At 39.6% G+C, this 26,468-nt stretch overlaps 1 protein-coding gene across 1 annotated transcript; it reads right to left on the reverse strand.

Annotated features, from left to right (window-relative positions):
• Positions 1 to 1,298: 1,298 nt before the first annotated feature.
• LOC104951639 (netrin receptor UNC5D-like) lies at positions 1,299 to 19,776 on the reverse strand. The gene is made up of 9 exons (XM_010778349.1): positions 19,732 to 19,776; positions 18,741 to 18,915; positions 17,041 to 17,208; positions 14,449 to 14,613; positions 14,084 to 14,116; positions 11,425 to 11,610; positions 7,050 to 7,199; positions 5,443 to 5,672; positions 1,299 to 1,412 (listed from the first exon to the last, which is right to left on the reverse strand). The coding sequence occupies exons 1-9, from the start codon at positions 19,774 to 19,776 to the stop codon at positions 1,299 to 1,301; spliced, it is 1,266 nt and encodes a 421-aa protein (XP_010776651.1).
• Positions 19,777 to 26,468: the final 6,692 nt, after the last annotated feature.

The raw sequence follows: 26,468 nt of genomic DNA on the forward strand, positions 1-26,468 counted from the left end.
TGAAAATGAACCCACTGTTAAAACTAACGTCCCTGAAAATGAACAATTGTCTCATAAGGATGTGAGACCATGAAGCAATATAGATATATTATCATCATAAGAGGGTGGCGAGCCGACACACGACTAGGTGAAAGGACGTTACGTGAACGAAGAGACGTCCCTATTCAGACGACGCGACGTGAGTACCCCCCGTAGAGTCTTCTGTGATGGACCTCTGACATGTACTAGTAGTTGGTCCTCCTGTCGGTCCACTCCTGAGAGTCATGTGTGACGAGGAGAAAATTAGAAAGTTGGCAGCGTCGTGTAGAGAGAAGGAGAGAGTGCGGTGTAGCAGAGAGGGAGAGAACCGGCTTGTACGTGTGTTCTCGAGTGTGTCTAGGAGAGTTTCACCTCTTATGTGCCAGGGTACATGAGCGTGTATGTGTGCATGTCTACGTCTGTATATGGGTGGTAGTCCCCAGGAAAAGAGTAGAACGTCCGTGACGGCCCCCCTTGTACTAAACCAGTATTTATGTAACCGTCGGCGTCTGTCTTAAGCTAACGACGGAATTTCGTTGAGACAGTCTCTCTCTCTACGGGAGGTACGTAGACAATCATTTGTATTGTACTGTTATAGAGGAAGGTAGCACTGACACACTCTCACGTGACACTTTTGAAACATTTCAGTGCTACTAGCCACTATAACTAATACAAAAACGCAAGACAACTTGCAACTATACGGGATGTTTCAACTAACTGACAAAGGACGGTCGAGTTCAGATAAAGACATTGAGCTACAGTCCTAAGAGTGTTTCGATAATGAACTCCTCCTTTCGGTACTATCTATTTCTCGGTAAACTTTTCCCCTCATTATGGACACTGAACAAACGTTGCCTCGGAGTTTGCCATAGACTGTTCGTCCTCAGCGTAAAACTGTACAAGGCCTTAAATATCGTTGCGCCTAGTTTACACAGTCGGTACAGACACACCTTTTGGGCGATCCGCTTTATAGTGGGATTGTTGCGCCGATTGTCGGGACACGAAGAGTCTTACTTAAGTTAAAGATGTAGGTCCCTCTTAGATTCTCACTGTAAATCACGGTTCACTTTAAAGTTGCCGCAGAAGTGGTCGGGTGGACACTGTGTAATTCACGTGGCTCCCAGTAAACTCCTTCTTCTATGTCTAGTTTTCCAGGTGAGAAGTCCAACCCCTGGCCGGAGTCAATCCCCCCCGAGCAATGTGGGGGGACGGGTTTCAGAGGGGTCAGATCGGACCGTTGACGGGAGGTCCGACGGACGGAACGGACGGAGACTATTCGACTACGACAAATGAAGAGACCGACGGCAGACTCCTCGACGTCTGGGCTCGGGGTTGACTCGACAGTCAGTGTCGGGATAGAAGACTGTCGGCGTCTCAAGGTCGGTCTCTTTAACCTAGGAAAGAAAGGTAAGTTTGAGCCAGTAGGATGTATTCTGCAAACGAGAGGAGACGTCTCTTATTCTTAGCTAACCCGAAGACCGGCAAAGTCCACAACTTTCTCGAAAATTCAGCACGGAGATCCGAAGTGGTCCACCAAGACGACACACGCTAGGGTTGTCGCGTCGTTCCCTGTCACCCATCGACTCCTGTCGTAGTATCAAACACTGGTTTTATAGCGAAAATCCTACACTGAGTACGGTTTCAAATCCCGGTTACTCAACTCGTTGTAGTAAGACTAAACAACGAGACACAAAAAGGATTCGTAACCGACTTCCGAATTTTAGTGTCTTAGCGGAACACCCTTAAAGAAGTTAAACCGTGTTTATAGGTCAACCTAAGTTTCTATTTGCTAGTATTAGACACCAGTCTCGAGTTACAGGGACCAATTTAATGTTTTTGGCAAAAAGACGGTATTGAGTTACTTTACGATTAACACTTCCAACTGAGACCTGACTTTCGTTTTCATATTTTAATATATAACAAAGAATTACATGAGTTTAATGTATAGGTGACCATAATGAATTATGACACTTAATTGAGTTTTGAACACTCTTGGTTAAGATAAAGGAATTAATAAAAATATAATACTTGAAAAAGACACGGCTTCAGGATTATTACAGAGGACCACACTGTATACCAATTACTATTATAAATTAAAGTCTCTAACAGTCTGTCTCTTCTTTATATACGGTTGGTAATAGTTGACAAATTTATAAATGGATGTTGTTATCATTAGGTAAATTAATGTTAGTACAATAACCGGGATGATTTTACTGATGTGTATCCCTGAAAAGTTATTTTCAAAACCAATAAAAGTAATATTAATTCATATTTTGGACTAACTTGATTTTTTATAGAAATGTATAGGTATCACTTCTAAGTAATGAGATAAAGATAAGTTGGGACAGAGAGTCCGTATAACTTCTGGTTTTACGGATAAAGAAAAATAAAGAAAAACAGCGTGTGTCGCTGTAAGAAGTGTGGTTACCTGTGGCAAGTCTTTTATACGGTTAACCAAAAATGTTTAGAAATAATAAAGTAGAGATGAGGGGAGATTCCAATATAAGACTTGTAGTCTTGGTTTGTCACGTATATTTTTTTTCTACTTAACGATTATCGGTAGGTATTGTAGTACAGTGTAGTATTGTACCTGTTATTTGCCTTTACACTTATTGTTACCTTACGAACTTTGTATATTTTGTTAGTAGTTGTTAAGTAGGTATTTTGAGTAATACAAGTAAGTACATGTAAGTCAATCTCTATTGATTAAAGTAAAAAGTCAGTTTAAGTAACTTGTTAACTATTTTGGAGTATAATACTTTTTGTAAGTCATTTCTATATGTGTAAGTAACAAATTCATTTTAAGTCAGTGTAGACCATCAAACTGAAGTTCACCACTTTGTTACTGGTGATCGGAGTATGACATTCTAAAACCACGAACCCTGAGCGTAGTACAAAGATGTAAGAAAAGTCTAGAGTAACTTATCATTGGTCAAGTATTACGCACTCGACACGTCGTGCGACCAACCCGAGACCGAGCCTCTAACTGTGGCCGCTAACAAGAGACACCATCTTTTACGTCAGACCGAAAATCCGGTGAACTTATGAAGGAAAGGTACGACTTGTACGTCAACTAAAGTTACAAAGTTCTTCATCGAACCACTAGACTGGTTGTTTATCAAAACAACAGTATCGATTGATACTGTTTGAAAGGGTGTCACTGAAAGTAAGAAGAGGGTGTAGTCATGACCCTGAGATTCGGTATCCAGAAGACCTACGACAGACCGACGTCCACTAGTCTTAAACGTAAGCTTCTAGCAGGTAGGAGTAGAATCAACCAAACTTCGTAAGTTTGTAGAGACCCCATACGTCTTTCGTCGGAGCCTAGGGACATAATTTTAGAAGAGGGGCCTGTTTTTCTTTCATAGACCACCACAAATTTCTTCGGGCTCCTGAAACCTTGACTACCACCGTTGTAAAGTAACTTCTGTATTACAGTGAAGTAGTTAGGTAAACTAAACCTACAAGAGCTGAAGAGACAACTAGTCTTTAAGTATGTTCAGGAAGCCTAAAACATTCAGAAAGGGGGGTACTGTACCAAAAGAGACAGATGGTATGGCAAAGTGTCGAGTGGTTGAAGGTAGTCCCCGTGGGGAATGGCAACCGAGAGAGACTCATTAAGGTTCACTAAACGAAACTCGGGGGTCCCATATTCCCATGTGACGACTACCTCCTTTGTCAAACGGGATAAAGCTATGACAGCTGACCTCGGGCAGTGATTCTGTACCTCGCCACACAGTTAGAAAACTCTGGCTCACAACGTCAGTAAAGGGACATATGTCCAAACTATACCCGGGTTCGCTCAGGGAAAGTTATACCGACTCTCTCAGTCTCTAACACCGTATGCTAACCTTGGACAACTACACAATTCGGTGATTGACACACTACGACAACAGCTAAGGAGGTTTTACTTGACTAACTTTAAAGACACAAGTTAAATGTCCGTATTTAAAAGTCTCTTCAGTTGTACATCTTGATAAGGAAAAAAAGAGTCCAACAGGAAAGTCAACTAGACTTAAAGACCCGGACCACTCGGTCAACTTTACTACCTACCGTTACCGCAGGCTTGAGAGACAACTAAGAGTTGTTCAAAACTGTGACATGTAAAAGACAAAAGAAATGGGTCAAAAATACAAAAAAAGGGTTGGGTGGTGCAGAAGGAAGCAGGTCACAAGGTCAGACCGAGCGAAGCAGTCCTAATATTCGGCGTCTCGAACTAAAGTAGTATCGTACGTGAAACACGTACAAGCTAAGTATGTTACATTCAGAAGTCATATGTCATCTTACCAACCTTCATTATGCAGTGCCATTTCAGAATAATAGATATGATATGTTTTATAATGATTGATCATGAAAGTGTTCTCAAAGCTGGTAAAGGTGCAGCTAGTTTGAATGACTTTGTATACTGCAGGGTAGCTTGTGGATTTACTCCAGGTGGAACTAAAGTCTGATTTAACACTTGATTATATTTCACATCATTCATCCACATCTGTAAAGTAACTAAAGGTATTAAATACATGTGGTGGAGTAAAAGTACACCATGTACCTCTGAATTGTAGTCTTTTATGCTGCTGTAACAAAAACTAAAACAATTTCCCAAATTGGGATCAATAAAGTACTATCTTATCTTATCTTAGAAGTACAAAGTAGCATAACATTGAAATACTCAAGGAAAGTACTATCTCAAAATTATTTTCAAGTACAGAGCCTGAGTAAATCTACTTAGTTACTTTACACCACTGACAGCCACACACTGCCCTGCTGTCATGTCCCTTTACTAAAGGTGATGGCACGAGGAAAAGGAAGTGGGTCCCGGAGGCCTCGTGAATCAATGCTGCCAAGAGCGTCTTTGTCACGAGCACACACACTGTGTCACAGATACACACACTACTGTACGATAAACAATTACTGCCAATCTACACTGCAGTTGATAAAGGCCCTCGAGGGACAGGATGATGAATGTAGGCCACGAGGAAAAGCTGCCTTAATAATGTGGTACACTGAGCATCACAGGTTTACATTACATAGTGAACATTTACTTTATAGTGTACAGTGTGTTCTTTATAAAGTTACACATTCACTAAAGCTAGAACACTTTGTCGTATAATGAAACATGTTGATTGGGTTTGTCAGGATGCACTGGTTGGATAGAAATGTCAAAGCTGTCTAACTTCAGCGCTTCAGTAAATAAGATATTCATGTTCATGTTAGTCGGTCGATCAAAGACATTTCCAAATATTCGCTGCATGCCAACACTGGCAAGGTCAAACAACTTCAAAACGCATTACAAGGTTCCCTGTATCATCTTTGCTGCTGTTTCAAACAATGATCAGATATAGATTTCAGCTTCTCTGCGATTTCTTTAGTTTTAGGTTTAAGGAATGTCAGTTTACACATTGGATTATATGGAATGAAGTCTCTTACAGTGGGCTCACCTGTGTTGGGCACCACCAGCCTGCCTCCAGCATAACCAAACACTGCGGTTGCTTTGTGAAGAGGCCTGCTGGGAGTCAGAGAGACTTGTGGAGTGAACAGATTTTTGCCTCTTCTGCCCAGCGTGGTCCCAACTGGAACCCCTCTGTAGTCTGGAGCCAGGCCCCGTGGAAATGTCTGAGGGTGGGACATGACATGGTACTCTGCCCTTTCTGCCACCCCTAGAGAAACAATCAAATACAACGTTTTTGCAGTTAAACTAACACTGTTCATTAGACCCGGAGCAAAAACAGGTATAGGGCATCACTGTGAACTCAATTTCTCAATTACCACCGCAGTGTAGACACATGTAACAGCAAGATATTAGAGGATTACATTAGATGTTGAATTCAGTATGGTGTCTGTAAAACCAATCATTCTCCAAATTGACCGTCCCTTAAAACAGCAGTTGTCGAGTTATAGCTTAGCAAACAGAATTTAGGGACAGCAAGTCTTTGAAGCTTTGGATTTCTCTTCAAGCTAAAGCAGTATGCATGGATCTGTAGTAAGAAATACCATGAAAAAAAAAATGTTTTGTTCGAGCTATACTGTATATATACAGTATATATTTGGTTTGGAAGTGCCCACCAACAAACTGTGAAATAGGGCAACATTTTTTTTCGTTGGCTGCCGAAGTAAGAACACATGAGATTTGATAAACATTCAGGTTTTCTACCTTCTCTCTTAGGGAGGAGGGCTTAAAGAAACAGGTGCGAAAAACCAAGCATTTTAGTGTTAGGATAAAATCTGATATATTCATACATTTGTTATGAGAATAAGGGGCTTTATAAACATTGAAGCAATAAAACAAGGTCTAGTAAAAAAGTAAAAGTATGAATCCTTAAAATGAGCACAATATTACCTCCCCAATCTCCCCCAAAACCAAAAGCAGAATGTAAGAATTGTAAAAAATTAATTAAATAGTGTGTTTATGCTATAACGTAAACTACAATTGTTAGCGTGTATAGCTTTGTTAGCGTATATAGCTAACTAGCTACTAGACTATAGACTGTAATTTGAGATAGTGCTTCGTTTGCCAACTTAACTTCATCTTCATAGGTGCTTAAAGACATTAAAAGTCATCTGGAGGTGGTGTTTTCAACCAGCTAATGAAGCTCATTTTACCGAAATCAGCTATTCAGCTATATCTAGTAATAATCTGCCGGCAACAGTTTATATTTTTGCCAGGAAATCTGATGTCTGAAGCCTGCTTTTGTCTGAAATCAAGAAGCAATTTTTTTCAGAAGCTACCACACACTTAGAGCTGTACATCTGTATCACTGTAAACTGCAGATGTGCGGCGCAAGAGCGGAAAGCTTGACAGGCGTAGCAATAGTAACTAAGAAGGACGTGGCTTAGCAATGGTCAATTTGTGATGCCCTTCAAGACCATGACCATTTTTCTTTTGTGACAGCTTTCTTAGAGATTGCCTCAAAGCAGGTTCAAAGAAAGATGGATTATCCTTCCGAACAGCAACAGCAAACTTATTTTCTTGCCTTTCCAAAAAGTATTTGAACACCACAGTCAGGGGTTCACAGAACGCACATCTATTTGCTGACCTTTGACCTTGAGATTAGGCAATGGGTCAAGAAGTGAGCGCTCAGCCATCAGATCCTTGTCGATGGAGTCCTGGAAACACATAGGGCTGGTGTAGGTGCGCGACACTGTCAGATCTGGTTGCATGGATGAGTTCATTAGCAGAGGGTTTGCTGAAAAACACACAAAGAGAGAAAATGCAGATTACTGTCAACAATAAGACATCTTTAAGCAACAATCACATTTGCAGAGAGTGACACTTTACACGGCCTCCATCAACAACAATTAAACCTATAAGGTGTCAAGACAATTATGTTTTAACATCCTTCAAGTATTACCATAATTAAATCCCCATGGGAACAGGAACTCCTTACCGTACAATGTCCCAATTAAAGGGCCAGCGACTGCGGTGCAGTAATATACTTAAATCGGATGTTCAAAAATACTGTGACAATCTGCCATAGTGATACTGAATCAATTTGTAGATTTATATATCTACATTATTTTTTCTAATAAAAAGGCGTTGCTGAGGCAACCATGTGTGTGCAGTGGTGGAAAGTACATTTAATCAAGTACTGTACTTAAGTAACATTTTGAGGTACTTATAATTCACTTGAGTATTTTTACGTTAAGTTACTTTATGCTTTACAACATTTCGGAGGCAATTTTTGCATTTACTCCATTCAAGTATTTTAAATAATCCCCTCCTTTAAAAGACGTTAATGCATTATTAATTATGGGTGTGGGATTGTGGGAGAGAAACTCTTAAACTTACTTCTTAAACCTCTGTATGTATGTTTTATACATTTCCTTTTGGATCAATTAAGAAACACAGAGGAACATAGAAAGGCTGTTACAGATGAGATTAATCTGTTAATTGTAAAGTGAAATTATTTGTGATGAATGATTCGTTGACAGCTGTTTCAGCGAGCAGTACATGACGCGGTTATGAAAACAGCATGGTTTCTCCTAATTAGCATTGAGATGGTGTTTGCTGATTTATTTTGTTGGGAATTGGGTGAGCCGTTGTCATAGTGACTTATGATTAAGGACATGATGGCGTAAAATAATTGCAACGATTAATATATAAGTACTGTAGCAGTGTAGAGCAGGCTGCAAAGTGTAAAGGGGGAGGGGGCAGGCTGGGATGTATGGAGGCTGTTTAAGAAAGGAGAACAGGGACCAAGATTAAAGCTTTCCCTGGCTCCTGCTGTGTTATCAAAACGAACTTTATTATGCCCCGCTGAGAGCTGTTGCTGTGGCGCCCCGTAATGCCAGCCTTGTAAAAATATGCCTCAATCTGTGGTCAAAACACACCACGCTCCTGAGCTCTGTGCCTGGAAACAAAGAGCCATAAATGCTCCATTCAGGATCCGAGTGAATGACATTTTAAAACACAAACAAAGGCGTTTTAATCTTGAAACATGAATAATTCATTTAAGTTTAAGTTAGGACAATATAAAAAACAGCCAAGAATGTCACAAACTGACACATTACAGTGAATAAACACCTATTTCTTAATATTTGGCTTAAAATATGGTACCAAAGAAGTCGTAGGTAGTCATAAAAGGTATTTTAAAATTGTCAAAAGAATGACATTGGCTTTTGAGTTTTCAGTAAATGTATTTTTTGGGGTTTGCTGATATTTTCATAAAAAGCAATAGATGTATTGTGGAGGCTTTATAATGGATGTTATTGGATGTTTAGTGCACTACAGCAAGAATGTCGAGAGAGCTCAAGTGAACAAACAGAAAAATTAAATCCAGTAATTTTGGCCCATACAGCATTTAAATAATTGATGTAGTTATATCATAGTACAAAGCAAAGTATGCATAATTCATTTCAATAAACATTATTACATAAGAATATACAAAACTGTCGGCTCGCTTGACATTAAGGCGTGAGTACACTTACAGTGTTCTGTATCTTGTTTTCATCTCACTTTGTGTGTGTGTGTTGTATTATTTGGTTTACTTTATATGAGACAAGCTGAAAAATGAGACCCATGTTTGGTCGCCCTTCTTCATTTTTGCTTTGTTCTTATGTTTGGAGGAGAATGACACTTCATTTATATTATAATGCCATCTCACTGTACCAGGCAAACTGCAGACTTGAATTGATCTTGCACAGATGTTCAGGGCCTTATGAATCATCAATCTTATTAAAAGTAGTACGAGTGCAGTTGATGTCAAAAGTCTATTTTTCATTTTGTTACTTTATGAAAAGTAAATCAACCAAATCCCCATACTCTTCTGCACGATCACTTGATACATTACAGCCTGGAGACAAACTGTAATGCTGTATCTTCATGGAAAATCAATCCAAATGCCATTTCATTGGGTGAAGAATCTTTATCTGTCTTTTTAGGTTATTTGAGAATATATTGTGGTCTGTAGTCATTCTATCAAACATTACAGCAGCTCTGAACTCCACTGAGTGCCCATTTCTAGTCGTACTGTATTTGAACTGGTCTTTAAAAACCTCTTATTGCAACGTCAAGGACAAAGAACACTTCTTGTACTGTATCTTTAGGAAGAGGCTCTTCAAACGTTTCACATAAACCCATTTCATGTATTTTTTGTTTATTTATTTTCAGAATCAGAATTTCTTTATTTGTCCCGCTACTTGGAAATGTACGATACCACGTAGTTATTCATGAGAAAAAACACAATAAGTAAAAAAACAAACACGTAGCACATAAGTAAAACATGGTACATATATATTTTCAAAGTGACCATATAGAGATAGCTCATACTGTTTACAGATTGTAAATAAATTGAAAGGAAAATAAAACCCCAAGTGAAGGAGTTCAAGTATCTCGGGGTCTTGTTCTCGAGTGACGGAAAAATGGAGCGTGAGATGGGTCGGAGAATCGGAGCAGCGGGAGCGGTACTGCAGTCTCTTTACCGCACCGTTGTGACGAAAAGGGAGCTGAGCCAGAAGGCAAAGCTCTCTGTCTACCGCGCCATTTTCGTTCCTACCCTCACCTATGGTCATGAAGGATGGGTCATGACCGAAAGAACGAGATCGCGGGTACAAGCGGCCGAGATGGGTTTTCTCCGCAGGGTGGCTGGTGTCTCCCTTAGGAGTAAGGTTGAGAAGTTCGTCACAGGGGGGACTCGGAGTTGAGCCGCTCCTCCTTCCGTCGAAATGAGCCAGTTGAGGGGGTTCGGAGCACCTAGTTAGGATGCCACCTGGGCGCCGTCCCTAGGGAGGTGTTCCAGGCTACTCCAGCTGGGAAGAGACCAGAGGTGGTGACCATATAGAGATAGCTCATACTGTTTACAGATTGTAAATAAATTGAAAGGAAAATAAAACGTGAATTGCACAAGGTTATATTGCACATGCCTGTATATTACAGAGCTTCTAGATGTATGGATTATTATTAGTACCTAGTTAGGATGCACCTGGGCGCCTCCCTAGGGAGGTGTTCCAGGCACGTCCAGCTGGGAAGAGGACCAAGGGGTGACCTAGAACCAGATGGAGGATTATATCTCTTCCGCTGGCCTGGGAGCGCCTTGGGATCCCCCCAGTCAGAAGCTGGTTGATGTGGCATGGGAAAGAAAGTTTGGGGCTCTCTGCTGGAACTGCTACCTCCGCGACCCGACCACGGATAAGCGGGAGAAGATGGATGGATGGATGGATGGAAAATAAAACGTGAATTGCACAAGGTTATATTGCACATGCCTGTATATTACAGAGCTTCTAGATGTATGGATTATTATTAGTATTATTATATTAATGAACATTCTTAAAAGTTAAATAATTATTAAACATTAAATATGGACTGCGATAGATTAATTAAAATGATCACCAATAACTTTGGGGGCTACATGCTGTATGGGTTCCTTTCTCTTATTGTTAATTAAAAGCATTTATCTATCATACAGCACATGAAGGGTAGGTGTGAATATGCAGACATACAGTTCATAATCGCATATTTCAACTTTATTCTCTAATTTATGGGGTGTGCTTAGTGTAATTATGTAAACACCGGCAAACGCCGTGCATCATTTTATAAATGATTCAATCATCCGACATGTATCTTCACACAAGCAAATTACCCGGAAACGTCCTTTACTTTTCTACACGCCACATTAGTATTTGCATATTCCCAATATATATAGTGTGATATTTAAGACGTCTTCATACAATTATGTCCTAAACTCAGGTTGTTAAAGGGAAATGATTATAGGAAGAATTATAAAACATTATTTTCCATCTGCCCTCTGATATTTCAACCACTTTTATACATTTGTTGATGTTACTGCTTAGGTACGGTATGTGGTTAAAGCCTATGTTCACAGTGGGATTTAGCCTTTCTTTGCACCATTCTGGGATTTGTTTGTATTTATTTGGTGTGTAATGGGATTTGTAAGACACATAGTCATGGCTCACCTTGACGAGAGGTCTTGAAGCTGAAGGACTGGAAGCCCCCGGTGAGGGCGGAGGAGTCGATGACATCCACCCCGTACTCACTCTGGCTCCTCCGGTACAGAGTGACAGCGATGATCAGCAGCACCACCGTCACCACCCCTGCAGCCAGGCCGGAGTACAGGGCCACGTCGCTGCTGCTCTCCACATCTGGGGAAGGAAGAGTGAGAGTCACATTTTTGAGCAACTTTTCACTCTGCTTAATTAGGAAGCGGGTTGACGTTATTTCCCAGAATAAACTGAAAATCTGTGTTGCTAAGGAACGTCCACTTAATTTAAGATATGAATACTGTTTTAGGAGGCAAGTTTACCTTCGTTTCAAACTACTTTAGTGCCTTTTTTGTTTTCTATTCCTCGTCTGCCCTGCCTCCTGATGCACAGCTTCATTGTTCCATCGTGGAGTGTTAAAGCTACTAATGAGGAACCTCGGAAGGAAGGCGATTATAATCAACCCAGCACCTGACTGTCATTTCAAATACCGCCTTGCTCTGGTGTTGGAGGCACTCTGCGTTCCACTGGGATAATGTGACAAAACCAATTCATTAAATTAGCTCATCGGCAATGATTATGCTCTATCTGGTCCCACCAGTGCTGCAGCGTCCAACTCCACAAAGAAAAAGAACGAGTGGGAAATAAAGGGGATGCTAGCTTGTTCTTGAAAGATAATGAGATCAGCATTGAAACAGGACATGCTGAGAAATCCTCTAAGTAGCCTGAAGCTCAAATGAGGAGAAATTGACAAAATACGCAAAGCGGCATTAACAGCTACAGTAGCGGGTTAATTGGGGGCTTGGGAAGTTTTGGCAGCCTGGATGCATTTTTTTTTCCATGTTTCTGACAAACAGAAATACATAACTGTGTTAAAGGACAAGGAAGGAGGACGTGTGCTTGTGCCTTAGAAGGTGGGAAATATGCAGTGGTAATACACACATAAACAGCCTATTACCCTGGACGGAAAAAATGCATAAAACAATTAAAACACAAACTACTGGACCCTTGGCTTGAAACGCTTTTCTTGATGTGAAGAAAAATATGGGTATTTCAAGTTAACATTATATTGTTACAGAGGTGAAACTTAGGTAATAATAACATTGGAAACAGGTGATTCAGTTGATGAAATTGAATAGCATCCATAAAATAAACACACTGTACAATGTTTATTAAAAGAGAAAATGTTTTCTCTTTTTATATTTGAATGACCGCTGAATCTAAGTAACAAGTGACATGTACCAACTACCAACACACAGTATGTTATTGTAAATGGAGTGAACATGTGTGCCAAGCGTGGAGAAAACAATACCTAAAAAACACAATCTAAAGCAAGGAGAGTCTACTCTATGACAAGCCTGAAAATAAAATGCTTTAAAAGGCAAAGTATTCCTTATAACATATATGTTGATTACTGAAAACTATGTGTTATACCTGTCCATCAGAATACCTGCATCTGATATAACCCTCACCTTTATTTTCAGTGCAGGAGAATGAGTCATGCAGAGTGTTAGTTTTCAAAACCACACCTGTCAGAGGGATCTGTCTCTCTTATATCAAGACTTCAAATCTAAAATATTGTTTCCTAATTCATGACAGCATGTGGTTCTAGTTTGTGGTTGATGATAGGTCCATGAAGTGTGCCTCATTTGTAATTGCTATCTGACCCGTCTCGAGGTACGATTCACAAAAATGATTGCGCAAATGATATTACAGCTGAAATATGGCCATTACGTTTTGCAGCTGAGTGCAATTATCCATGAGGCAAAGTAAAATGCGCTGGAGGCCAGGCGACTGAGGGGAGAGTACACCTCAGCAAGGGGGTGTCGTCAGGAGGGGCTTTTCATTTCCATCCAAACCCCCCGGAGGCAATTAACAGAATGGAAAAAATAGAATATAAGCCCAGGATTTAGGAAAGTAGGGACGAAAAGGAAATAATGAGTTTTTCCATTTGTATATCAACATTACATTTCATTCATTCTTTGTTTATTTTTCATCATGTTCTTTCACAACAACATGTGGGAGGCTTTATTCAATTATCTTCTGATGACACAACTGTAATTGCATCCTGTCAAAAAAACTATGGAGGTGGACTCCTAACTTTGCCTCCGTTACTCCACTGTTACTGTGTTTTGCTACGAGTGCTGATATTTGTGTACTGATTTTTGCAGTGAGGATCATTTGAATAGGAAGGGGCCATTCACTGTGATCGTTAAAGCCCTGCCATCATGATTCTAAAACTATAATTCTGTTCAAATTATAGTTTTGCTTGCTTTCTCTTCCCTACTGCCACTTCACCATGTTGACAAAAGCTTTGCCGTTTCAGGGTCTCCAATAAAAACGCTGTGCTCGTCAAAGACTCAATGTTACTATCCGACTCCGGCAGATACGAGGCTGTGTAGCCTAGCAACAGCTTAAGTAAGCAGACCAAGTATAAGTCATATATAAAGGCTGTGATGATGCTAAATATGAGCAGTCAGGCCGTATGAAAACAACCCTGGAGCCAATCGATTTCAAGTATTGTCTTGTCGTTGTACAAACTCAATGATTGCTCAAGTGTTCTGCCAGGCCATGGTTATAGGCAGTGATTTCTGTAAAATTAAATAATAGTAATGGAAGATGAGAGGACACTCACCCTGTGGCTTAGCATCGTGTAGCAACTTTCGATCTGCAAAGACAGAGAAACATGAGAATTGAGCGTTTCTCTTTGACCTTTTGAATACTACAAGTCTCAGTTGATTTAATTACTACTTGTGTATGCAACCATGCCTGTGCACACTGTGGTTATGTATGTGGAGAGGATGAATAATGAAGATGGATGAGGATTCTGGTAATGAGCATGATTATAATGACGATCATGATCTAGCCCACACTGCCAAAAACTATGAACGGTAAATCTATAATGACACAGCCCCTGAACACAATGGGAGTGACAGTAATGAGGCAAAACTATATTTTTCTCAGTGTTGACCGGGGGGGGGATATGGTGATGGGACCCACTCTGTGTGCACAGGCCCCCGGTGCAGTTGTCTGTAGCGAGCGCCCCCCCGTCACACAGCCGGCCTCCATGTTTGGGCTCCGGGGCCGTGCACTCTCGGCTGCGCTGCCTCTCACACTCCGAGCTGCACACAGACCAGTCACTCCACTCAGTCCAGCTGCCGTCCACTGGGGGGGGCAGATACACATAACATTGTTTTAATCACTTAGATTTGATTGTACTGTATATGTTCAAAGACCAACAATAGGATAGATAGGGATGCAAGGACGAGGCAAAAACAAAATAATAACGAGAGGGTGGGGCCTGTACATGGTCTTATATCATGATGTAGTCAGTGCATAACAAAAATAAACACATTCATTATTATTATTTTAACCCTGTTTTAGATGTATTTTCTGTATTAGTCTCACTTGTTTTTTGTTGTTGTTTGTTTTACAAAGGGGAGCAGCCGAGATGGTTTAAGGAATGACCTTATCGTGACCCATAACCTGTTATTTACTCTATCGAGATGTTATGCACGCACGCGCGCGCACACACACACACACACACACACACACACACACACACACACACACACACACACACACACACACACACACACACACACACACCCTTCATGCCAAATGTCAGCCTCCTAATAAAAAAACGTTGGTCGCCAAAGGGTGAAAAGATACGATTTTTATGGAACACCAACTGAGAAAAATGTCAAAGATGCTCACGTAGATTTGAACAATTGCCCTAAATTGAATCATTTAATAGATCCCTGTGAATTATAGCAAAACGCTTTCGAGGCAACAGCTGCACTACTAACTTCACAAAAAAAACATTTTGCTCCTCAGGTGGTGTGTTGCTCTGGAGCACAAACACACCATGCTTATGCTACACTCCATCAAGCCTCCTTTCCACCTCCAGATGCTTTAAAGGTTCCCTTCTTCTTGCTAATCTAAACGCAAATGCGCCCTGTTTATTTTCAAACTCACAGAGAATCCTTCAGAGGGAGGCAGTTGTCAAGATTAGATAATGTTTGGAGTGCACTGCCTTTCGCTGATAACTTTTTTCTCTTAGACCTGATTTCCAATTATACTGGTGTTGTGGTAGAAATCATAAATGTGGGCTTGACTAGGAAAACACGGGCCGAGCAGATTACAGGGACGTCTTGATGACTAAAACTGCTGAGATTCTGCTGTTTGATTTCTCTTTCCCAAATCCTCTCTTTGCATTCCCCCCCCTCACTCTCTTTTCCCATACATTTTCTCAGTTTTAAGGTCCACTGCTCTACATTTCAGATTCAAACCACTGTCACTATCAGCAGTGGAGACGTGCAATGAATTCCCAGTAAATGTAACTGCTGGACAGGAGACTACTACTAACTGCGAAGTATACATCAAGCCTTTATACTGATTTCCTACCTTTAAGACCGACACGGTTAATTACAGGTATTAAAATCAACTGACAGACGCTTTAAACGCTCTTGAGTAATCAATCGCAGGACCATTTCGCTGCTATTCCTTTTTGTCACATTTACTGTTTTATCGCATGGTTATGCATGAGCAAGGAGAGAGAAACATTTCCACACGGATGCATTCAAGGGCATGCTGACACTGGCAGTCGAGAGTCGGCTGCCAAACATTATAGGAAACACACTTATTTGCCTTCTCGTCAAGAATTAGTTATGCTTGAAACTGGGACAAGATGGTTGATTTAGCTTAGCTTAAACACTGGAAGCAAGGAGAAACTGTGAGCCTGAGCAAATGTAAAATAATCTGCCTAAATGCACAAATAAAGCTCACTTGTTATTAACATGTAATATCTTGTTTGATAAATCTGTACAAAGAGCATTTAAATAAACAATTTTAAACTTTATGGGGAGCTGTGCCATACTATTGCTTTGTCAGGATAAGGGTTCACATTTTGGAATTTGACAATTTGTAGTTGTAACACCCTTCGCACTACACAAACAAAATATATTTCAAAAAGTCAAATATTGAATAAAAAAAATTGAATTGGCAATACGTATAAAAAATAGCACTACTGAAGGATGAATTATAAAAAATGAAATCATATATTTAATGCACTATGTACACAAAAAATATGCATGTATATTCAATTGACATAAAATTAACTACTTAATGTATACAACAAGTTATATTGCATTCCACTTGAGAGCCTCATTGATGGGAGGTGAAATGTGTTAACTTCAGACAGAGCCAGGCTCCCCCCATCTTCCTACTGTATGCTAAACTAAGCTATCTGCCTGCTGGCTATAGTTTCCTATTAAACAGGCAGATATAGGAGTTGTTTTAATCTTATAATCTCACCCTCAGCATGAAAGCACACGAGAAATGTTCAGAAGATTACCAAGAAGTGCAATATCTTCGGAACATTTCTCGTGTGCTTTCTTGCTGAGGCAAGACTTGGTATGTTGCAATACTTTGGAGCACCTCAATATCAATGATCATGTTCATTTGAAGAATGTCATGACTTAAACATAATTATTGAGTGAAACCTGGGATTTTGAGGAGAAAAAGCGAAAAACAAATACCACAGCTTGCTTCTACAGGCATGCACAAGAGAAGCCTCTGTCCCTTCCTCACCTGGACACAGAGTGTTGCAGCTGCTCTTCTGTACCGACATGCCCTCACAGAAGGCCCCCCCATTCAGAGGAGCTGGATTTGTGCACGTGCGAGAACGTTTCTGCACACCGCGTCCACATCGCACGTTACAGGGAGACCAGTCTGTCCACGACGACCAGCCTCCATTCACTGTGTGCCAGAGGATGAAAGGAAAGGAATGAACACATACTTCGAAGATTGAAAACTGGCCTACATCCTGTGGTTCACGGTAGATGTTCTGCACCAGAGGGACTGCATCTCAGTGGTTCACTCAAGAGAGCCAAATCATTTCTTATGGGAAAGAAAAAAACGAAGGTCTCTCATCAAATATGATCAATGGATTCTTCCCTACTGTGCACTTCTTTTGATTTGTTGCCTGAAATAATGAGGGATGATTGACTGATAAGCTCATTTGCTGTATGTCATAGGAAATGCTGGTATTCTGCGATTGTACATCTGTCAGAGACTATTGGGAGTAGTAAGCCCGTCTAGACTTCATTAGCATTAAGGAAACGAATGATGGATGGGCCTCAACAATGGCGTGTCAGAAAGAATTAGATGATTTCCTACAGCAGCTAAATGTCCTTCCAGTAAAAATAAAAATAACGCAGTGAAAGGTCAGTAAAAATGCTCTCCGAAACAGTCTTAACAAGGTATTCCTCTGGTGTGCAACGAGGTGGTGCTAGTATGACATTATAATTTCACTTATTCTCCTTTGTCTCTGCAGAGCTCTCTAAAGGCCTATAAAATGCTGGAGCAGTTTGCTGGCCTGCAGCTGTACAAAGCGAGCAAGGTGTTCAGCTCTGGCAGATAAAAGACAGGGAGTTGTGACAGCCAACGTCACTGCCTCTCCACCATTAATAATTGAGTTCTTGTAAATATTGCGCCTTTGTCTCCTTGTTTTTACACATGAGGGATCACTTGTCCATTACCTGCTCATTAGACTCTCGTGTGAAAAAAGACCACACGCTGTAGCTGAGCAGAGCTTTTTATATTAATGACTTTGGTGAATATGCTCGAGGTGCCAGTTTGACAGCCTCTTTCTGCAGGGAAAGTTGATATTTTGATGCAGACAAGAAGGCTGTTTGACATTGTGTTGATCAGCTGTAATGCACATCTAAAGATTCTTTCTATTATGCCACAGACTGAATATAACCCTACACACATCTTTACAAAATGTAAAGGTCCCTTAATATACTGTTTTTCATCAATATATTATAGGTCTCAGCTAATTACAAAACATGTCTCTGAAGTGTTTGGCTTTGAAATACCCAACAGGTAATGCATTCTAGTATCCCATAATCCCCTCTGTTTCAGCCCTGTTTCCAAAGTGCTGATTCTCTGTCTGTGGCTTTAGATGAAAATAAGGAGCCCCTCCCCACGCCCTTCTGAGAGAGATTTGGTTCAAAATAACACAATGGTGCTCTAGGAGGAGGTTCAGGTGATAAGGGGTGGGGGGTTACCTTGGTTGCTGATTGGCTAATGGTTACACAAGCCAAAACATCGTTATGACATCATAAAGTGGCCAAAATCTGATCAGCTCATTTTCAGACAGGTTTTTATAGAAATGGATCAGGACAAAATAATCTTTTTTCCTGAAACTTTCAGAGTCTCTTTCCACAGAGGGGAGACATGAAAAAGTGGATTTTGCATAATAGGTGACCTTTACATTGACATCTTACCATAGACTACAACAGTGGCTGTTGCACTGCGTCTCTTGGCCACGATGTTGCTGGCTACGCAGGTGTAGTTTCCAGAATCAGAGAGACGGGCTTCAGATATGATGAGATTATGGTCGCCTCTTGTATCGATGGCACCAGCAGAGTTGAGAGTTTCTTCGTTTTTTAGCCATTCAACCTAAAAACAGCAAAGCATACAGTATGCATGAGTCTTAAATATGTATAGAAGAAAACAGATTGGATAATGTGATGGATTAAATATCTGATCAGTGCCAACAAGTATGTTACTAAGACTGATTGCTGTGGTCTAATATAAAATATATTATGTTTTATTATAGTAGGGTTTTATGACTTACATATCTGCAGTAGCACGAGATTGTATCTTTAGGCTGTATGCTCGTTGTCACCCCAGAGTTGTGATCTTGAACACACTGCTCCCTTCTATCATCATTACTGAATGATCTGAGGTAAGTGTGTGTCGCGATCCTTCACCGCATAACTCACAAGAATGAGTCTCATAATAACAGTTCATGTTGAGTGTGTTTTGGGTGAATGTGTGAAAGTGGTAAGGACACTGTTTCCATTTCAGTTTGTTTTGTTTGTATAATGTCATAACACCGTTGGTCAGTGGTAACCAACCGTTGATGGTGACACTAATGATGTAGCATGTACAACCTCATCTTCATCACTCAAAATACTTCATGATGAAATGAATGAAATGATTGTTAAGTGGATGATATTTAACACTATTAATTAGACAAAAGTGGTTAGTTTTACAAAATTCTTTCATAACCAACACACAAACATTGGTCATTACTTCAAGCTAACTATTTTCACTGCTTATACCATTTTTTAGTAGTTATTCAACTGTCATCCATAACTTAACCCTTGTATACTTAATATACTATTACTTTTGGCTAGCTTAACCAGTCATAGCTTTAAGCCATGACACGTCCAAACTGTTATTCCTTGTTTTTAGCCAACTATTTCCAACCTGTTCATCATTGCTGTTAGCTAAAATGTCCAACTTGCTATACATTACCCCAACTATTTCAGCAAAGTATCCATTACTTCAAACCATTTACAGACATAATAAAGCGTGATTTTATTCCTTAATGCTAAATGCATTCTTTTGTATGGCTTTTAAACACGCCATGTCTCTGGTGGGCTGTATCACTACATTTATTAAGATAAGTCTTGATGAAATACAGGGTTATTTAAGGTAGTGTGAACACAAACGACCAGTGATGCAGTAGGACACATCTTCTACTCTTTGCCAATTCAGTGCCTGTGTAGTGGGCAAAAGTAATAAGGAATTACAAAATAAAGGATGCTGTATTGATGCTCCTCTCCTCGCGTGGCTGGCCCTGTAAATTGCTATTAATGTGCCACTGGCTTGAGCTTTTCATTGAGAGAGACGAGCTGGGGCATGAGGGAGTGGGGTTTGATTTATGGCAGTGTATTTGAGGATTAAACTCCGCCCCACTGGTAGCTCCTTGTGTTTGTGCATGGGGTTGTACTCCAGTGTGTTTGTGTGTGTGTGCACGAGTGTCCATTTGCCAGGGGAATATAACAACAGCCAACAAACTCAGAGATTGCTTTGCTCGTTCGAAGCACCCTGGATGAAAAAATGTAGCTGGGAAATCAATAAATCAGGAGTCATGTTGTCACAATCGTTCTTTTTTTTGCCTTTGATGGCCCAAGAAGTCTTTCATCATGAGCCTTTAATTTAAGTCTTTTCATCATTTGGCTCCACAGCCGTCAAGACAAACAAAGGAACCACACTGGTGGGCTGCATCGGTCATTCCATCAATCTTGGTCTTTAGATTTTTTGCCTTTGACGATTTTACATCTTCAATGCCTAATCAAGCCCTGTGTTGCCATCCATGCTATATTACATTATATTATATTCTCCACAGCTGCTACCATTAATCCACTAAAGCAGTCTGTTCCAACCTTTCATGGAGGAAAGAAAGTGCATTTTAATACAATCATACACAATGTATCTTGTGATTTCATCATACATAGTGTGATTTTGCTTTTAGGCACTTTGAAGGAATACTACCTACCTACCTACCTACCTACCTACCTACCTACCTACCTATCTATCTATCTATCTATCTATCTATCTATCTATCTATCTATCTATCTATCTATCTATCTATCTATCTATCTATCTATTTATCTATCTATTTATCCATCTATCTATCTATCTATCTATCTCTCTATCTTTCTATCTATATATCCATCTATCTATCTATCTATCTATCTATCTCTCTATCTCTCTCTCTTTCTATCTATCTATCCATCTATCTATTACATTACATTACATTGCATCTAGCTGACGCTTTTATCCGAAGCGACTTACAATAAGTGCATTCGACCAGGAAGATACAACCTTGAAGAAAACAGAATCATACAGTAAGTACATCAGGTTTCATAGAGCCAAACATTTCAAGTGTTACTCAACTGGCTTTAGATAAGCCAGTCCTTTATTAGTATATAAGTGCTTTGTTAGTAATTCTATCGCTCGAGGTGGAGTCTAAAGAGATGAGTTTTCAGTCTGCGCCGGAAGATGTGTAAGCTTTCTGCTGTCCTGATTTCAATGGGGAGCTCATTCCACCATTTTTATTTTCAGTACAATTAATAGTTATTAAATGAGCAGCCAACAATCAAAAATGATGAAGTTACTGTTTAAGGACATTACAGGCAAAAATATCGTTTTNAGTTTTTGCTGATGGGAACTTGGGTCCCCCTCGCAGTGCGGGTGCAGCGAGCTGTTTGGCTGATGCAGAGCGGAGTGCACGTGCTGGGGTGTACAGTTTAACCATGTCCTGGATGTAGGAAGGGCCAGATCCATTCGCAGCATGGTACGCAAGTACCAGTGTCTTGAAGTGGATTCTAGCAGTTACCGGAAGCCAGTGAAGGGAGCGGAGGAGTGGCGTGGTGTGGGAACATTTAGGAAGGTTGAAGACCAGACGAGCCGCTGCATTCTGGAAGTTGCAGTAGTCTAGGCGTGAGATGACGAGAGCCTGGACCAGAACCTGCGCTATCTATCTATTTATCCATCTATCTATCGATCTATGTATCTATCTATCTATCTATCTATCTATCCATCTATCTATCGATCTATGTATCTATCTATCTATCTATCTATCTATCTATCTATCTATCTATCTATCTATCTATCTATCTATCTATCTATCTATCTATCTATCTATCTATCTATCTATCTATCTATCTATCTATCTATCTATCCATCTAGTAATATTCTGTAAATCTGTAAATGAAAGTACAAAGTTTTTCTCATCTAATTCCCTGCTGCCCTGTTTAGTGTCTGGAGGGTAGGGAGTTAACCTTGACATGTTGGAGGTTTGTGCTTTATCTTCTTCTCTAAAAATAATGCCGCAGCCTCTTTTATGAAAGTCCGACAGAGGTGAGCGCTGTTGTTTTTACCAGGGTCACATTATTCACAGTCTGTGTATTGTCTGCAGTATTCAAACAGATTCTCCCTAAAAAGGCATCCCTGATGTCACAGAGAGACAATGGTAAGGCTGTTTGAAAACAGGTTTGACCCCAAAGTAAGGCTCTGCAGCTCCAGGCTTACATTGCCTTACTTTGATGTCTTCACCCTTTCTTCACTATTTTAAATTAAAGCAACATGAATGTGTTGCAATGCTGTAAGAAAAGGTCACATTCATTAAATGGGGATACAGCTATTGGTCACCAACTACTAGATAAGAGAAACTTTTAGAATTATACAAGTTCAGTGTTGTAAGTAAGGTCAGTTGTACAACTACAAGAACTATCAATTCAAGCACAACTTGCTATCTCTACTCAGTAAATGATGTTCAAATGACTTGGAAATTACTTCAATTACTTCAACTAAAACTTTTTGTTCTGCAGGCAGCAGGTGAAATTAAACAACTGTGTTAGAGAAATGTAAAGCGGGGAATTCACTGACGAGAAAAATGAACCCCCAACCCTTAGTTTTCTCAATGTGTATTCAGCTGGGGCACATAATAAAGAAGTTGCAAAATTGTACTTGTAAGAGCCATTTAGGTGTATTATTATTTCTGGTTAATATTTATGTTCGGAGAGACAGTTGCATATTCTTTTAATTCAACTGAAATTAATTGGATAATCACGAGTTATAATTACACCGTTTCTGTATATTGTTTGTTCATGGGCTGCGCAAGGTTTATGTTTGTTATTGTTTCGGCCGAGTTCCATGCGGAAAACAGAATCTAGTGCTCAAGACTATGAGTATAAAATGACTTCACCAGTCTGACGAAGGGGAAGTCTACAAGGTAGTTGAAAATGTTTTTGACTGCACATGTCTGGACCGCACGCCTGATGGTGTTTGTACTTGTGTTTAATGATCTATACTGTATGCAGTTGAAAGTGTTATAAGCCGGTATTGGACGCTTACAGATCTATGGACTATTTAGTGAATAAAACCCTCATACCTGTGACCGTGGCATTCATTGAAGGTATTTGGATGTTTTAAATGCGAGTCAACACTCAAAATTGCCTTGAAGGCTAAGTGGCCTTGGAGCTTTGTATTTTGGATCAAGCGGCCAGTACACAACCATTACATTGTGTAAATTCAATATATTTTAAGTGGATAATGTGTCACCTCAGGAAACACTGACTACAACTAAATGCGTTGCCTACAGGGAGAATTCAGAGACAGTTTATTACACTACAAACATTTATATTCAATGAGAAATCTCATTTCTATCACAAGCTAGCAAGTCAACATAATGAGGTGGATAAGTGTGCAGCTGCTGACTATGTTGCATCATTAATCAGTTAATAAAGCACTGCAGAGAAGGGCTTTTTTTTTTTACTCATTAACAATGTGCCACAAATAAATGTGTGTCTTTAGTACCTGAGTCTGTGTGCCTACATGTCTCTGTTTTCTTTGTTTAACCTGGTTGCAAGAGGCATCTCTCCTTGGGGACAATACAGTTAAAGTAGAATTGCTGTGCATTCATTTGTGTTACAAATAGACCCGTATGTATGCAGGCTAAAGGTGGTGAACAAAAGAGGGATACATTATGATAATGCAATACAATAAAGTCCAATTTATGCAATCCTTTATTACCCTTGAGTTGAACCAGAAGTTATCTGAAAAAAAAACGTTTAAATCATTCTAAACTTCATTATGGTAGTTTTATTGCATGGGGATTGAATAGCATTATATGATATTGTTGGTGAAGGGTCATCCGTCCCATACAGGTAGAGTTACATCAATTATATGAGAAAAACTCTGTGAGAGATGAAGTTCGAATATCTGTATTAAAGTCAAATGTGTAGGTACTTTACTTGGGTAGTTACGTTATATGTAATGTTATACTTCTACTGTGCTATATTTCAGAAGATTAGACTGTACTGTGTATGCCACCACAAGTATTTAACAGCTTTAGTGGCTAGATCTTTAATGCAAAAATATAATTGACTGAAATGAAGTAATATCATGGATAAAGCCTTTAAGTAGTTTAAACTAGCCCTACCTTTATTGGGTGCAACATTTATACATTTTTAAATGTACCGTTCTGCATATATATAGAGTATGTTTCTTCAATTTTATGTTTCATTTGATGCCAACAAGGTGCTTTGACAGAAAATAAATATGAAAACTGAAATAATGATAACAGCCAACACGACTCATTTTGAGATAATACATTTACAATAGCAAGTTCAAACATTATATTTACCGGCTTGATTGTGATTGGATCATTACAAAGCAGTATACCTGTAATATCAACACAATAAACAGTGAGCCATGCAGTATAATAATGATTGGCTACAATTCACCCTAATTTCAAATAAAATATTTTTATAAATGTGAATGTAATAATATAAATCACATACAACCCTCCTGAATGCGGTTCATGTAAAATAAAGTAACAACAAAAAAATCACTCCTAATTTTAATTGAACAAGAATGATTATTTATTCAGTGTTAAAAGGAATAATAACAAATGGGCAGTTTTACAGATCTACTTAATTCAATTACAAACTGAAGTGTTTACAAAACAGACTATAGGAGGATTTTTGTGTCACCAAAGTATGATCAGTTGCACAAACATGCACTGTTTAAGAGCATTTTATGTTCAACGCAACCTTGCAAGCACACTCAAAAAGACAACAAGTTTCTAATCAATCCTTTTGAGTTGGTATTGATAGCAAGTGAGCTGTGTTTCTATCGATTACTGCGGCACGGCTCTGCCCTTCACTGAGGACCAATCACTGCCCTCTGAAAGACTGTGGAAGTGTTTAAGATGCAACGTGTTTGTGACACCCTCCGTCCCTGTTAGCTGTATTCATATAAGGATGAGGGCATGTGTTTTCCACGACCACCAAATAATATTATGTTTCCGGCAAAATACTATTTTGATTTAAAATGAATAAGAGGTATATCATATTTTTTCACATTTAGGACGTCCATACAATTGTTACCAGCACCCACATTGGGAAAAGTGGTGAACAAATAACTCTTTTAGATCTTTCACTAAAGTTAAAGTAGTTTACAGTGTACAAATAATCTGTTGCAAATAAAAGTAATAGTTTCAGAGTCCTACTTTAAGTTAAAGGACATACACGTTGCTTTAGCATGAAGATATACTCAACGCATCAGAAGTAAAAGTACTCATTATGAAAGCGGCACATTTCCGAATAATTTTTATTTTTTATCACCAGATAAGATTATAAGGTTCAATGTTGGGTCTCGACAGTAGTTTAATCCACAACAATAAATCACCATTTCTTGGTTGTTTTTTATTTAAATAATCTGAATCCTCAAAGTAAATTGGTATCTTAAGCTATAATTGTGGTGGAGTAGAAGTATATGCCAGCATACAATGAAAATACTCAAGTGCTAGTACTTCAAAGTCATACTTCAGTATGGTAATTGAGTTCATGTATTTAGTTACATTCCACCACTGTTCGTGAAACTGTAAAAATGTGTACAAAGAAAAATAAGTAAAACCAAGAAAAAAGAAATTTCTTGTTCTTCAGTGTGACTGGCAAACTAATTGTCCCTCTGTTCTCTCTGTGATCGCAGCAGTACAATACATGTGAAGTCTCTTTGGTTGCGAGTGTTCATTTTTCGGGGCCCCTTATCTCAGGGAATTCTTACGCTTAAGTAAATTAAAATAATCTTCTTGTACTTAGGATGTTTTTTCAGTCTCATGTTTTCGCTTTGATTTATCTCTCACACACTGTCCCCCCCGCTCTTTTTTTTACTCAGTTCGCTCTAGGAAGTGTATAAACCCAGAGAGCGATTTGCATTCTGAGTTGGTCCTAGAATCTCCCCTTCGGGGTAAAGCGATAGAGAGATGCACATGCTGATGTGAAGGCAGGGACAGGACAGGCTCATATGAGCCTGATAAGCCAACGCCTGGGGAGAACAGGAAACTGATTTGCTTAATTGGCAAATTTGTTCCACTTAGATAGCAGCAACCAGTGTTGAACTACACCACACCTAACCCAGCCAACCAGCCCTCACGGCAGTCTACTGGTGGGGGACTACGTGGTGTCAAGGTCGCCATGTTGACCGTCAAACAGCAGCCAATATAAACTGAAGCTAATGAAAACTGATCCGCACTGTGCCCCTCTGAAAGTTTTCACTCTTGTCTTGTTTGGTAAAAGATAATTTTCAGCCAGAGGAGATATCAAATGAAATAAACTCATGATATTGAAAGCAGCATCTCATGGTCGGCA

The sequence above is a fragment of the Notothenia coriiceps genome, unplaced genomic scaffold (assembly GCF_000735185.1).
Source record: "Notothenia coriiceps isolate Sejong01 unplaced genomic scaffold, NC01 NC01_scaffold00000339, whole genome shotgun sequence".
Lineage (NCBI taxonomy): Eukaryota > Metazoa > Chordata > Actinopteri > Perciformes > Nototheniidae > Notothenia > Notothenia coriiceps.

Coding starts and splice junctions, on each gene's coding strand:
- LOC104951639 (XM_010778349.1), bottom strand. CDS start 19,776: ATGTATAGCAAGTTGGACATTTTAGCTAACAGCAATGATGAACAG. Junction 7,200..11,424: donor CTTCAAGACCTCTCGTCAAG/GTGAGCCATGAC, acceptor TGTGTTTTTCAG/CAAACCCTCTGCTAATGAAC. Junction 5,673..7,049: donor GCCTAATCTCAAGGTCAAAG/GTCAGCAAATAG, acceptor TTGTTTCTCTAG/GGGTGGCAGAAAGGGCAGAG.